This window comes from Scardinius erythrophthalmus, assembly GCF_964197995.2.
Source record: "Scardinius erythrophthalmus genome assembly, chromosome: 4".
Taxonomy (NCBI): domain Eukaryota; kingdom Metazoa; phylum Chordata; class Actinopteri; order Cypriniformes; family Leuciscidae; genus Scardinius; species Scardinius erythrophthalmus.
In genome coordinates, this window is record NC_138224.1 from 14896457 (window position 1) to 14912660 (window position 16204).

General features: G+C 38.0%; 2 protein-coding genes across 2 annotated transcripts in view; one reads left to right on the forward strand and one right to left on the reverse strand.

The window, feature by feature from the left end:
• Positions 1 to 1874: 1874 nt before the first annotated feature.
• Positions 1875 to 5668, forward strand: pax4 (paired box 4; the record flags this gene model as incomplete). The annotated part of the gene is given in 8 exon segments (XM_081362648.1): positions 1875 to 1898; positions 1900 to 2058; positions 2136 to 2351; positions 2584 to 2674; positions 3589 to 3720; positions 3827 to 3909; positions 4040 to 4112; positions 5577 to 5668. Coding segments are annotated over 8 exon segments (870 nt in total).
• A 2777-nt stretch (positions 5669 to 8445) lies between these two features.
• The window catches only part of hgfa (hepatocyte growth factor a), a 24497-nt gene continuing 16738 nt past the window's right edge, over positions 8446 to 16204 (reverse strand). The window contains exons 12-18 of the mRNA XM_081362726.1: positions 14885 to 14917; positions 14425 to 14536; positions 12823 to 12897; positions 11986 to 12123; positions 11799 to 11905; positions 10272 to 10414; positions 8446 to 10174 (exon numbers count right to left, since the gene is read on the reverse strand). Coding sequence (XP_081218852.1) covers positions 9992 to 10174; positions 10272 to 10414; positions 11799 to 11905; positions 11986 to 12123; positions 12823 to 12897; positions 14425 to 14536; positions 14885 to 14917 — 791 coding nt within the window. The 3' untranslated portion in view covers positions 8446 to 9991. The remainder of the gene's footprint in view (positions 10175 to 10271; positions 10415 to 11798; positions 11906 to 11985; positions 12124 to 12822; positions 12898 to 14424; positions 14537 to 14884; positions 14918 to 16204) is intronic.

Sequence of the window (16204 nt, forward strand, 5' to 3'; positions counted from 1 at the left end):
TGCTTTCATATGTGGGCGAGCATTGCTTTCATTCGCTCATTGAGAACATCATGGTACCTATACAGCGCGGGCTGGTCCTGAAATCAGACACTTCACACACTTGCTGCTCTCTATTCGCTCAGCAAAGGAGATCCTTTAAACTCATTAAGCATGCAAGCGATGTTTTTCTAAATGAACACATCTTCTAAGTAAAATAAATACTTTGGGCTACCTACTTTCTCTATATTCGTGCGCCTCATATGTGCGCAGGGAACCTGTAAGTCTAACCACTGCATCTGTCCCATTGGTGCACACAGTGCCAAAATACACAATGATATTTTAGGGGCCACTGTTTTTAGTTTAGTTGATTATTTTTTGAAGATTGTTTTTCTGGGCGTAATCTGTTGAGGTTCATCTTTGACACGACCGCCACTGAGTGCCACAGTAAACTTAAATGATCTAAAAGACTTTCAAACTAATAACTACATTCAGTATGGAATGGAAAGCGCGCAAACATCATTGAAGTGAATGGACGGGTTTCGCCAAACAACACTTTTAGCGTCAAATACGCGCTTGCAACATTGCAACAACTCTAAACATTACAAAAACGGTGTTGCAATCCTTCACTCTCAGAAAAAAAGGTACAAAAGCTGTCCATTTTAGGATAGCAAAGGTATAGGCCTACATATTTATATCTAGAGTGCATAGCCTACCTCAAAAGTCTACATATTAGTACCTAAATGGTACATATTAGAACCATTTTAAAGGGAACCATCCGAGTGACAGATTTTGTGGAACAACATTCCAATCAACCAATCAGATTTGAGAGACAAGTTTACAGTTTATGTCAAGTTTAGACTTACAACTATAGGTGCTTCTACATCAGTGTTATTCATCAATTTCCCCCTTTTGATTTTAGGGATAAGCCTAACCTATGAATATGGTTTTAAAAATCCGTAAAAAAAAATAATAGGGCACTACGAATTTTATTAATATGAAGGATTTTTATGTATTGATGTTTTTTTCACAGGTGTTTTTTTAATTTTGCACTGCAGTGCGTTGTGCTTCAGGGTTAACGGAAATGTCCGTACAATTAATGCATAATGTCCTGGCAGAAAAATGCTTTTTCTACAGTGTGAACCCTGTTGACTACATTGTCACCATCGAGCGTCTATATTTACCTTTTTTTTCTTCATATGTGCACAGTACGTCATCTTGATAAGGACAGTAGGTTAGCTATATAAGAAGTCGCGCGCGGAGGCAGTGACGGGTCCACGCGCAAGGACGCATCTCCTTCGAGAAGAACAGCACAGAAAAAGACCGTCTTCACTGTAAGAAAATTATTACCCTTTCACTCAGATTTCACTTTTAGATTTCAGGCTAATTTAAAGCATTAAATGATTCCTCAAATATAATTTGTATTATTTTTATTTTTATTTTATATTTTTGGCAAGGCTATAGGTGCCCATTGGGGATGTGCAGCGCAAACTCTGTTCTGGGAAATGAAGGTCGGCATTTAATCGTTACAGTTATTCCAAAGATTTTCAACTCCTGAGTAACTGAGTAAAATCAGTTGTGCCAACGTAATAACATGATGTTCATTTAACCTTTTCTGCCACTTTGAGTGACTTTTACGGATGAAGAAATTGATTTGAAACTCTGAGAACTCCAACAGCCTATATGGAGCACAAAATTAAATGGATAATAATTATGAAACTCTTTAAGCTACATATAGCCACATTTATTCCGCAAAGGCGCAGAAAACTAGACGCGTGCTGATTGTCCATGAGTGGCAAAGCATCTCTGATGGTTCTCATTAAAGCAGAACCCTACCTAAACTCTAACATTAACTTTTCAAGTTGTTCAGCTATGGAAGGAATTCCACTGCATTATAAATGCGCAAACCTCCCAGTAATGAAGCTTTATGTATGGATATATGTGTCAGGAGAAGAAGGGAGTGTGAATCAGCTGGGCGGTGTGTTTCTGAACGGTCGTCCTCTGCCCGTCTGTAAACGGAGATTGATGGTTGAGCTCGCGACCGAGGGCGTGAGACCGTGTGAGATCTCCAAAATACTCAAGGTATTGAGTCAAATTCTCACCTTTACCATGTGTTTATGTGAATATATACAAGCTGGAGTAACCCTGTGCTCTGTCAGGTCTCCAACGGCTGCGTTAGTAAGATTTTGGGCAGGTTTCAGCGCACAGGGGCCATTGGTCCCAAAGCAACGGGAGGCAGCAGACCCAGACTCCTGACTCCTGACGTCATTTCCATCATAGCGCAGCACAAGCGGCAGAACCCCACACTGTTCGCCTGGGAGATCCGACAAAAACTGGCGACGGATCGAGTCTGCAGAGGAGATACAGTCCCCAGTGTAGGTTACAACACTTATAGAGGTTTTCCGTGTAGTTTTGAAGGTCAATGTCTGCATAGAAATAAAAAAATAAAGGTTCCAAATGAGGTTTTCGCGGTGAAGAACCTTTTTTTTCTGGTTCCCCAAAGAACTTTTTGGCGAACAGTTCTTAAAATAACTCGAAGAGCCATTTTCTACTATAAAGAACCTTTTGGGGGGAAATATGACTCAACGAATCAATGATGTCCATCAGGTGTCATCCATAAACCGGATTCTTAAGAAGATTCATCTAGATGTGGACATGATGGGCAGTGCATATCCAAGTGTCAAACACATTTACACAGGTAATCTATTTCATTCATAATTCAAATACTAGGGTGAACACGGGTGAAGCGAGACATTTGTCACTGTTGTAGTTTTAAAATGTCATCTGATTGTCTATCTGTTTCCAAATGGCACAATGCCATTTTAACCTGTTACTGATGTCTGTCTTCTGATATTATAGCATCATTCAAAAAATGAAGATTTTTTAAAATGTTTTTAAAAGATGCTCACCAAGGCTGCACTTATTTGATTAAAAAATACAGTAAAAATAGTAATATTGTGAAATATTATTACAATTTAAAATAAAAGTTTTCTATTTTGATATATTTAAAAATGTAATTTATTCCTAATAAATAAAGCCCAATTTTAGCAGCCATTACTCCAGTCTTTAAAATCACACGATCCTTCAGAAATCATTCTTATATGCGGATTTGAAGCCTAATAAACTTTTTTTATTATTATCAATGATTAAAACAGTGGTGCTGCTTAATTGTTTTGTGGAAACCAATATACATGTTATTTTTCAGGATTCTTTGATGAATATAAATTTCTAAAGAACAGCATTTGTTTGAAAGTGAAAATTTTACAACATTATAAATGTCTTTACTGTCATTTTTGATCATTTTAATACATTATTTCTTAATAAAAGTATACATTTCTTAAAAAAAAAAAAAAATCGTACTGACCCCAAATTTTTTAATGGTATAGTGAAAAAAAACCACCAAATCAACCACCAAATTTTGGATTTTGGACCAAAAAGAAGACTTTATTGTTTTACTTATACTTCACAGTTTAGGTTAGATGGACTTATGTTTATGCCCATAATGATAAAGATGATTAAGTTTCCCATCTAAAATGTCTCACATGCATTCATCCCATTGGTCTTGAAACAAATATGTCTACTAACCTTCTCCGTTCACTTCCTTTCACCCAGAAGTGGATGAGCACAGGAGTTTACACACAACCGCTCAGACAATTCGGCAACAAACGGACACAACCCTGCGAGGCATCTCTCCTCGCAACAGAACAGCTTTCACACCAAATCAGAGTGAGAGGTTAGAGAAAGGTGATTCACTTTCAGTCACTTCAATCTCTCACTGTCTGCTCAGAGCCATCTGTGAGCTATTATACTGACATTGCAACATCTCCCCTTCTGATTTCTGGCCATTCAGAGTTCACTCGTGGGCTTTATCCTGACCTGCTGACCAGAGAAAAGCTGTCTGAGGAGACAAACCTTCCACAAGAAACCATAAAGGCAATTCAGATTCTTAGTTTCAATTAACAAATGCTTTTTCTCTCATAAATAAACATTTCAGAGTTGGCATACATATATTTAAAGGGGCTTGTGTTAGATGTTTGACCTGATCTTGACCTTCCATCTGAAGGTTTGGTTTTCCAATCGCAGAGCGAGGATGAGGAGGGAGCGAAGGGAAGACCGTAGTGACTGTGGATCACTGGGTAAGTGCTGATGTCTTGTTTTCAATGTAGAATCACATAGTCTGCATTATAAATGATGTCTCTTTCTCAGGTGTAACTAGCGCCGGGTTTCTGAGAAGTAGGGATGCTTTGATTTCTCTGCCAGCGACCTCTGCCAGCTCATTGGACGGTTACTTGGCTCATCACACACAATCCACTTTTCCATTGGCCCATCACAGAGACAAAAACACTTCACCATGGGCTCATTTGAACTCAACTGCAATGTCAACATGTCCATTGGATCGCACAGAGAGTCTGATGCCATCATGTCACCAACATGGCAACATGGAATCAGATTACCGATTGGTTCCCTTAAACACAGATGAAAGTATCTTAATGGCTAATCGCTCACAGTGGGTTTCTTATCAATCTCTGATTGGGCTGAATGTTTCAAGGTTTTGAATTCCAAGATGGCATTCCAAGTCCAATACTGTGGACAGTAGAGGGCAGCAAAGGAAAGAAAAAGTGGCATTTGGTCTGGACAGTTTTTTAGACTAATAAAAAACAAATTATGTTTTTGATATTTTGATTGTATGTTTTAAGTGAGAATAAAATGAAATAGTGAAGTGCTTTAAAAATTACATGGACTGGAAACTGTCTCACTTATTGTCCGCCTAAAGATTGTTTCTGTCAAATCGGGAATAAACAATAAAGAGATACACAAAACACTTTTTTTTAAACTTATTGTCTTATTGTTAAAAAACGAAATATTCTTAAAATAAAATGAATCAAATTATAAGCAACACAAGATTTTAAGACTTGTCTTTAAATCAAAACTTTTATTTGTCTACATTTTACAATGTATCTTTAAAACAAGATTTTGTATAATTTTTGTTTATTTAATACACATTTTTAACTTACTAGTGAAAATATCTGAAGTCTTTGAAAACATTATCTGAAATTTATTGTTTTTGTTTCAAGGATTTATAAAAACTTTAGTTGAAAAATAAGACAAACTGCTAATTAAGAATTTTGCGGCATAGAAACATTTAATAACAAAATTGAATGCTAAACAAATGAGCAAATGGGTGTTTTTTAAACATATACACAATGTAAAATAAAAGTCCTAGTGGTCATCTCGCAGCACATGCACCAAGGGCCCTGCTATTCAGGTCAAATAATGATGGCTAGAAGACTGTGTCAGAACATCTCCAAAACAGCAAGGAAGGTCAAGGGTTGGTTATACCAACCAAAAGTGGTGCAAGGAAGGACAACCGGTGAACCGGAGTCAGGTTCTGGGGTAAAGTTCTGCTGGGAAACCTTGTGTCCTTTAACAAGTACCACCTACCTTAAGATTGTTGCAGACCATGTACAACCCTTCATAGCAATGGTGTTCCCTGATGGCAGTGGCCTCTTTCAGTAGGATAATGCACCCTTCCACACTGCAAAGGGATAGTTTGAGGAACATGACACAGAGTTCAAGGTGTTGGCCTCCAATTTCCCCAGATCTCAATCTGACTGAGCATCTATGGGATGTGCTGGACCAACAAATCCAATCCATGGAGGCAACCTGCAGGACTCAAAGAATCTGCTGCTAATGTCTTGGTGTCAGATCCAACAGAACACATTCAGAGGTCTTGTGGAGTCCATGCATCAATGCAACAGAGCTGTAACAGCATGAGTGGGATCTGCTCTATATTAGGCAGGTGGTTTTAATGTTGTGGCTGATCAGTGTATAGTACGCTCTCTCTCTCTCTCTCTCTCTCTCTCTCTCTCTCTCTCTCTCTCTCTCTCTCTCTCTCTCTCTCTCTCTCTCTGTCTCTCTCTCTCTCTCTCTCAGACCACCTCTGTCAGCACAGGTTCGTCTGGTAAAAAATCTCTCCTGTGAGCTTTGGACTGGACTCGCATACTTCTACACGGTGAGTGAACGAGATCAACACTTGGACACAAACCAGAATGCTTCAAGCGCTAACAGGGAGTATGGGCTACTCTGACAAACACGCAGAGGTCAAACTCACAGGCTTATTTCTAATATAAATGCCATGAATCTAAAATTGTTAGTGTTTATTTTCCACATTCGAAAGATCAAACACATAAACTCTTTCTACATGCATTAGGAAAGTCTATAAAGAAAATATGCACCACTCCGTACGAGCAAGATGCTCAAAAATAAAATAAAAAAGATCGAAGAGAGCCATTACACGAGCAGTTAACAAAGCACTGAAGCAGAAAAATGACTTCAAATGATTACTCTCAGAGAGAGTTTGGGGTTTAAATGTGGTTTTCTCTTGATTTAAACACAAAACCTCTGTGTTTTACTGGACATTGGAGTCCTATAGAAGATCAGACGTCTCGTGTCTGTTCCAGTGGTTTTCAACTCTTGTCCTCTGGGATCCCACGACAGCATAATTTGTTCCAGCCTTGAACTAACACATCTGACTCAACAATAATCAGCCTCCGCTGGATTAATTGAATCAAGTGTATTAGTTTAACCTCATATGGCGGTAAAAATCCATCACTGATCTGAAACGGCTTATTCATGAGAGCTCTCCTGACTCTCATCCATGATTGCTTCAACATACTGTCTGCCTGCTCCCGTTTGACTGAAGTAACTGCTTTCTAAATTCAGTTAGCTTTTCAACAGTTTGAACTCTGACCTTTGACCCCTGCTGATTTAAGTGCACTGGAGGAAACTGGAAACTATTGGCTTTGGTCTGCTTGACCTTCTTCTCACACATCCTTTTCTATCGCCCATAAGAGGGGGTTGTATTCATCAGCTATGGGTCGCCTGAACACACAACCTGCTGAAAGCGAACTGACACACGTTCGATGGGACGAAACATCAGACTTGAGTGAATGGAAACCATCAGGCCATTGGTCTCATACACTCACCTAAAGGATTATTAGGAACACCTGTTCAATTTCTCATTAATGCAATTATCTAATCAACCAATCACATGGCAGTTGCTTCAATGCATTTAGGGGTGTGGTCCTGGTCAAGACAATCTCCTGAACTCCAAACTGAATGTCAGAATGGGAAAGAAAGGTGATTTAAGCAATTTTGAGCGTGGCATGGTTGTTGGTGCCAGACGGGCCGGTCTGAGTATTTCACAATCTGCTCAGTTACTGGGATTTTCACGCACAACCTTTTCTAGGGTTTACAAAGAATGGTGTGAAAAGGGAAAAACATCCAGTATGCGGCAGTCCTGTGGGCGAAAATGCCTTGTTGATGCTAGAGGTCAGAGGAGAATGGGCCGACTGATTCAAGCTGATAGAAGAGCAACTTTGACTGAAATAACCACTCGTTACAACCGAGGTATGCAGCAAAGCATTTGTGAAGCCACAACACGCACAACCTTGAGGCGGATGGGCTACAACAGCAGAAGACCCCACCGGGTACCACTCAACTCCACTACAAATAGGAAAAAGAGGCTACAATTTGCACGAGCTCACCAAAATTGGACAGTTGAAGACTGGAAAAATGTTGCCTGGTCTGATGAGTCTCGATTTTTGTTGAGACATTCAGATGGTAGAGTCAGAATTTGGCGTAAACAGAATGAGAACATGGATCCATCATGCCTTGTTACCACTGTGCAGGCTGGTGGTGGTGGTGTAATGGTGTGGGGGATGTTTTCTTGGCACACTTTAGGCCCCTTAGTGCCAATTGGGCATCGTTTAAATGCCACGGCCTACCTGAGCATTGTTTCTGACCATGTCCATCCCTTTATGACCACCATGTACCCATCCTCTGATGGCTACTTCCAGCAGGATAATGCACCATGTCACAAAGCTCGAATCATTTCAAATTGGTTTCTTGAACATGACAATGAGTTCACTGTACTAAAATGGCCCCCACAGTCACCAGATCTCAACCCAATAGAGCATCTTTGGGATGTGGTGGAACGGGAGCTTCGTGCCCTGGATGTGCATCCCATAAATCTCCATCAACTGCAAGATGCTATCCTATCAATATGGGCCAACATTTCTAAAGAATGCTTTCAGCACCTTGTTGAATCAATGCCACATAGAATTAAGGCAGTTCTGAAGGCGAAAGGGGGTCAAACACAGTATTAGTATGGTGTTCCTAATAATCCTTTAGGTGAGTGTACATTAGCATATTAATGATCAGACTTTTTTCAATTTAACAGCAGAGCTAGTATTATTTACACACTATTATAGTATTTATTAATATTTTGAATTTGAATTGATATGTTTTCATTTTAAATTTAGTTTACATTTAGTAACCTTGTTATGTGCTATGTTATGTTAAGTTGCCGGATACATTTAATTAAAAAAATATATGATTTTTAATAGTTTTAGTTAACAATAACAACACTGTTTAATAGAAACTGAAATATTGCAAATGACCAAAAATAACTTTTTAAAAAGTTTTAATAAAACAAAAAAAGGTCACATGTGTATTTACTTACATTTTAAAAGTTGGAAATACAAAAAGTCATAAAAATAGTGTTAAAAACAACAGCAGCCTAGATATTCAATATTAAGACCACTGATGGCAGCAGCGCAAAGAGGAAATCACAAATCCGAAGTGTTGACAATATAAAGAGTGAAAATTGATAAAATGTCAAAACACAGGCACCTTATATACATAGCGAGCATATTATTTACAATAAAACACATTTTCGTATTAAAAACATGCTAAACATTACCCTGCCTGTTCTCGACTGCGTTACTGTTCAGTACTGCAGTTTGATTAAGTATCTTTGCACTCTTGGCTAAATTTGGACTTAAAAGACCCTCCACATGGACACATGTGCGGCTTATAAACCTTCGGGGAGCCGTCTTTGAGTCGAAACGTCCTGTTATGACCCAATATTTTCCTTTAAAGACATATCGTCCTTTTGTTTTGTTTACAAATGTTATGTTTCAAATCTACACGCCAGATTAAACACAATAAACACTTCTGGAGGATGAAATGCCATGACTTCGGTCCATCTATAAAAGACATAAATAAATACTCTGCGAACTGCGTATAAAATTTCGACAGATATATTACACCATGTGAAAGGAAAGACCTTCAGATGTTTGTAATTTCAGATCTATAAGACCTACGGATGCACAGAGTGACATTCGCACACTCTTTGGAGTGCAGTACATGAAACGGCCCCAAAGGGGCCACAGAACGCTCCAAACTGGAGTAAGGCAAGGTGCGAAACATTAGAATGTCAGTGAACCCTTCTGGAAATGTGTGATAACATCCCATTCGGGCATGAAAACCGGCGACGGTGCAGACTGCCGCTCCAAATCTGATTTGTGAAGTGGTTGATGTTGAAAATGGTGTATTGGAAACTGTGATACGGAACTTCGTCCTCCTAAGTTGCACCTGAAATGCCTTTAAAAAAAATTTACATTGAGGAAAATTCAGTTTGTGCACAAGTGATACCACCTGGAAAAATGCACCCCAGTGAAAACAAAAACTCCGTCCTGTCTGAAAACGTAGGGACATCTTCAAGTATCTCCAGGGAATGACATTTAGAACATCTGCTCTGGTCTGAGACAAACATGTTCATATGGATGAACACCACAGTTTCTTCTAATTGCTTTTATTTCCTCATTTATCCATCTGTCCTTGATTTTTGAGTTAACTCACCAGCCACAACAATCTCCTACCAAAAAAAAGTTCAAAAGTTGTAATTTCCTCCATTTGTTGGTTAAAAAAAAAAAAAAAAGTCTGATGTGTGATTTTTGCAGTTTGTTTGCGAGAACATCAGATATTCTTGTCTTGCACCTTTTTTCCGTACCAGTGGTTTTCATTTTATTTTTTAAAAACCCCAAACCAAACTCTGGCCTCCAAGTTTTTTGTACACCAATCGTACAGCAACCATGGTCTTCACGTTGTAGATGCTAAAAACCATAACGCGCCATGAGTATATTATCCCCACACTGGAAAATATAACAGTCTAGTAACTTATTTCCATGTCCGAATAGTATTTGAAGACTTTGCGGATCCATTCAGAGTAGAAGGCCACGTTGACGAAGACAGCAGGACGCCTGGCGACGGCGCACCCACGACCGTTGATGCTCACACCCACTATGACCTTGCTTTCTCCTTCCTGGCACACCAATGGGCCACCGTAGTCTTTCTGTAAGAGGTAAATAGAGAAGATTAGAGGTCACAATCATAGAATAAACACCATCCTCTGAAACAATTCTCCTCAAAGATCAGGATCTGACTCGTACCTCACAAACACCCTGGTCTCTCTTGCCTCCAGCACAGATTTTGGTCTCTGTGATTGGCAGAATACCTTTGTGGCTTTGGGAACACCTCTTGTTGCTGACAATTGGAAGCCCCACCATTTTCAGACTGCCCTCATGTCCCGTGCCTAAAAGAGAGGTCAAAGGGTCAGTTTTAATAGAAATGTAATGGTCTGGAAAGTTTGCATGCAAGTTCAATTAGCTTCCTTTATTTAGCCTTATGTAAATATCGGAAGTTTGGAAAAATGGGTTAAATATGAGCTCCGAATGTTTAGTTTGTTCAAGTGTGTATTTTAATGATGCTGAGTCACATTAAATATTTATTTGTGTGTCTTGTTCTTTGTCCACAAGATACAAACACGAATAAAAGATCATTGTGATAAGTCATTGTGATTATTAAGACCATCTGAATGCATTCTAGAGCTGTGTTTTGAAATAAATACCAAATACCAAATAAAATTTTAACCATTATATACCATTTAAACCATTTTAATAAAGCAAATTCTTGGGTGGAAAATATTTAAATAATGATGGTCAGACTTTAGATTAGGGTCCAGCTCACTATTACTTAAATATTAACTACGACTTTTGCCTAAAAAAACTCCTAATTACTGCTTATTAATAGTCAGTAAGGTAGTTGTTAAGTTTAGGTATTGTAGAACATGGTTATTCAGAATAATGCATTAATATGTGCTTTATAAGTACTAATAAACTGCCAATATCCTAGTAATATGCATGCAATAATAAGCAACTAGTTAATAGTCAGAATTGGACCCTAAATTAAAGTATTACCATTATATAATTTTATTTAAAATCATAAAATTAATATTTCTATTCAGCACTAGTTAGAAGGAAAAAGGAAGGAAAAAACAAACAAATATATTTATTACACATAAATAGTGTATATATATGTATATATGTATGTATGTATGTATGTATGTATGTATGTATGTATGTACAATATATATATATATATATGTATATATATATATTACACATATATAGTATATATATATATATATATATATATATATATATATATATACTATTTATGTGTAATAAATATATTTGTTTGTTTTTTCCTTCCTTTTTCCTTCTAACTAGTGCTGAATAGTAATATTAATAATTATATTATATATATATATAGTTACCGGTATCAAAATTTAATGCATGTGAAAAAATTCACATATTCATATATTCATTTTGAAAGCCCTATTAGGACAGTTTTGAGTTCGGCAAAGTGCAAATAGAATAGAATTTACCACAGTACAATAAAATAGAGTTGAATAGAATGGAATCAGCAAAAAATAATTAACAATGAAGCATTGCACCTTGAATCTTAATCATTTCCTCAGTCCTCAGACTCAGTTATTTTGCATATAACAACCAGAAGAACATGTCATAATTATTTATAAAGGCATTTTTAATGTTTCCAAACCCCAAAACAAACTTGAAACCAATAATTAAACAATGTTGCTGTATAGAAAAGAATGGAATAGAACAGAATAGTACCTTTAGTGTCTCCCCAGCCATACATGAGGCAGTGAGTGCCTTCTGCAACAGCACACCCGGCGACAGGAAGCTGCACAGTTCGCACATGCTCAGAGAGAGGGGCAGGCCTGGGCATAAGACTATGAGTTACCATAAGGATGGATGGATGGATGAGAAGATGAATGGGCAGATGGATAAATGCACTTACGTAGTGAGTTTGAGCAGGGCCAAGTTGGATCCCTCGGGCCCGCAGACCACATGTGCGATCCGGAGATCCTGCGTGTCGGCGGACGCGTTGAGATGAAGAAGCCCCACCTGCACGGTGTACTCCGAGAGGTCAGGAACACTGAGGAACAAACAAGCATATATGTCAAAAACAGAAGTTTCATGGCAACTAAAGTATGCAACTAAAGTATCCGAGTAGAACGGTGATAAGTCTTTTTTAGCCTTCTGGAAATATATAATCTGGATTGCAGACGTAGCAGAGCAGTCTTTCTACAAGCATGAGATATGTATGTTGCCGAGCGTTCCTGGTAAGCTCATCTCCAGTTCTGATCAAGGCGCAGAGGTCAGTTCGAGGAGCGTCCAGCCCGGTTCTGTGTCTTCATGCAAAGCACAAGATAGCTGAAACCACCAGGGAGCGGATCTGGGGGAATGTGGAGATGATCTAAAAGCCAGACACGCTCACTCCTGTTCTCCTTCTGTCCCTTTTCCCTCCCTCAAACTAAACAGAGCCAGCAGGTTTTCACTCAAGTGTCACTGAAGCAGATCCACAGGCATATATCACGCAGCCGAACGCCGAGTCTAAACAGATGCACCGCTGACAAGAGCAGAGAACCATCAGTCACAGTCCGAGCGGATCTGTCACTACTCTCTCCTAAACCGGAAACTCTGGACCCGCACGTCTCGTAGAAAACATCAACTGACAGATGGGAACACAAGGCCGGGACGGGCTAGAATCTTGCACGCTCAAGAAGGAGGAAAACTCAAATGTGGTTTGCATTGACAAGAGAGAGTGGTTATTAGAGGAGTTGAGATGGATTACCAGGTGGAGAAGCACTGCTGATCAGTCAGAACCCAATCCTCTCTGATGAGTGAACCTCCACACCAGTGTCTGTCCCTGTGGGAGGACAACCAATCAGAATGTGCCGTTAGAGCTACAGGAATTACCATCCCTCATGCTATACACGTTATGTCAGGTTACAGTATAGTATAGTATACACGTTATGTTAGGTTACATTTTTTCTGATTTTTAATCCATTCTATTAGCCAAATATTCTAAATCATAATGGCATTTTTTTTAAAAAAAAAGAAGAGGAAAAAAAGAAAAGAAAAGAATATTTCAGTGTTTCAAATAAGTTGCAAATGTGGTAAACCTTTTACCGCCCAGACTTTAAACAAAAATTTTGCATTTACAATACAAATAAGCATATTTAAGAAAATTGCATTTTTTTTTATAAGCTGTGCTGATTCTCATTCAAACTTAAATTACACTGCAATATTGCACATTGTAAAAGGCTGTAACCTATGGAAGCTTGTTTCCGCCACAAAATAAAAAAAAATAAAAGATAATTGCGACTTTTTATCTCACAATTGCGAGTTTACATCTCGCAATTATGACTTTATTTCTCAGAATTGCGAGATATAAAGTCAGAATTGCGTGAAATAAAGTCAGAATTGCGTGTTTTAAAGTCAGAATTGCGAGATATAAAGTCAGAATTGCGTGAAATAAAGTCAGAATTGCGTGTTATAAAGTCAGAATTCTGACTTTTTTCTCGCAATTGCGACTTTATATCATGCAATTCTGACTTTATATCTCAGAATTCTGACTTTATATCACGCAATTGGGAGATATAAAGTCAGAATTGCATGATATAAAGTCGCAATTGCGTGTTATAAAGTCAGAATTGTGAGATATAAACTATTTTAAGGTAAAAAAAAAAAAAGTCTGTCTTTTTTCCCCACTTTATATCTCACAATTCTGAGAAAAGATGTCAGAATTGCGAGATATAAACTCTCAATTATGTGTTATTAAGTCAGAATTGCGTGATATAAAGTCAGAATTCTGAGATATAAAGTCAGAATTGCGTGATATAAAGTCGCAATTGCGAGAAAAAAAGTCAGAATTCTGACTTTATAACACGCAATTGTGACTTTATATCTCGCAATTCTGACTTTATATCTCAGAATTCTGACTTTATTTCACGCAATTCTGACTTTATATCTCCCAATTCTGAGAAATGAAGTCAGAATTGCGAGATGTAAACTCGCAATTGTGAGATAAAAAGTCGCGATTATCTTTTTTTTTATTTTATTTTGTGGCGGAAACAAGCTTCCATAGTAACCTGCAATTGTCACCTTAAAGAGTTCTTTTTTACCTGATTTAACCCATACAAATCAGCTGTGTTGGTATAAATTAATGTATTTAAGTTCATTGATGGTATATAATATTTTTTATTTGAATAAAACCAGTTAATTTAGATGTTACCATCTAAATGACTTATTTTTACTACTTTATTACTACTTTATTACTACTTTTTTCAGTGTACTGACTATTTATCTACCACAGATTTATCTGCATATTTGTTCTAAATTACTGAATTAGATTAAAATAATACTTTATACAGATCAAATAGAAAATGTGTACCTTTTTTGAATGCTGACCACCCAGCTTCCATCCTCTGCTCGCTGCACCTGCATTCCCCCAACAATCCGGGTGGTTTTGTGAATAAAACAAGATGGTTTCACTCCTCCACCTGCTAAGAGGGAAAGCAGGAACTGTCAGAGAAGACTTCATGAAAGAAGATAATACATTTAAAAATACATAGATCTTACATATTGGATATGCAGTACACAGTTATCATAGTGCAGTGGTTCTCAAGTGGTTTTGCTGCTGTACCCATATTTTACACTGGACATAACAGCAAAACTACAAAGGCCCAATAATATGCAAATGTAATAACAGGCTGAACAAAAATAAATGGATAATTATGTAAATCTTGTAAAAACAAATAAAATTAATCATAGTCTGTGCAAATCAACAGGACACTTGTGGATATGGCTTCCTTTCTTTTTATTATCTGCTAAGAAATTTGCTATGAACTTACTCTTTTGATGGTCATCAGATGACATTGATTTGCCTGGATAATAAAAAAGACAAGAAATGTTAGTTTACACCAGAAACCAGGAACAAAATATTTGACATGTGGACATTACCCACTGTTAACAAAATTCAGACAAACACATAGGGCCCTATTTTAATGATCTGAAACGCAAGTGTCAAGCGCAAAGCGCAAGTAACTTTGTGGGCGGGTCTTGGGCGCTGTTGCTATTTTCCCGGCGGGATAAATGACTCTTACGCCTGGCGCAAATCTAAAAGGGGTTGGTCTGAAGTAGCTTCATTATTCATAGGTGTGGTTTGGACGTAACGTGAAATAAACCAATCAGAGCGTCATCTCACATTCCCTTTAAGAGCAGACGCGCTTTTTCCATGGTGGATTGCTATTATAACGGCGAATTTGCCAGGCGCATGCCAGGAGCGGTTCACAGCCAAGGAGAGCAACGCTCTCGTCAGGGCCGTAAAAGAGAGAAGTTACATTGAAATGGAGAAACCCACCCAAATTAGCTTTGGTTAAACAGGCGTATGATAATTTGGGTAAATGTGTAAGCTAGATGTATGCTTTTACAATAAATTGTCTATCTATCTATCTATCTATCTATCTATCTATCTATCTATCTATCTATCTATCTATCTATCTATCTATCTATCTATCTATCTATCTATCTATCTATCTATCTATCTATCTATCTATCTATCTATCTATCTATCTATCTATTTATCTATCTATCTATCTTAATCATGTATGATTTGCAAAAATGAAAACTTGCTGCTTCTGTGTAGATGAGAGAATCAAAGTGTATGCGCGTTGTGCACACGCTACATTGATTATGGCCAAGCATCCGCCCTTAAAATAGCATATGAATAACATGCGCAACGCGCCACTGACTTTAAACTATTTTTTCCTGGTTAGTGGCGCAATTGTTTTCTAAACCTGCAAAATAGCATGAAGGAACGTTAGCGCCGGAACACGCCTCCTCTTTGCGCTGAACCGCCCAGGGAGCGCAAGTTCATTTCTAAGTTTACCGACGTGCGTCTGTGGAGGGAAAAGTCCACTTTGCGCGGGTGCAAAATAGGAATGATACATGCGTCGCTGTACAAAGTCAATTGCGCTGGGTGCAAGATAGGGCCCATAATCTCAATAAAAGCTTTTCATCAATTGAAATAGTGATGTTACTGAAGCCTAAAAAGAATCTAATGTACTGTAATTTGGATAAACCTAAATACAATCATGGAACTATCCCCAGAACGTGTTTCCTATTACAATGATGAATGCCAAGCCTACACAAACACCATCTCGTTCATCAAC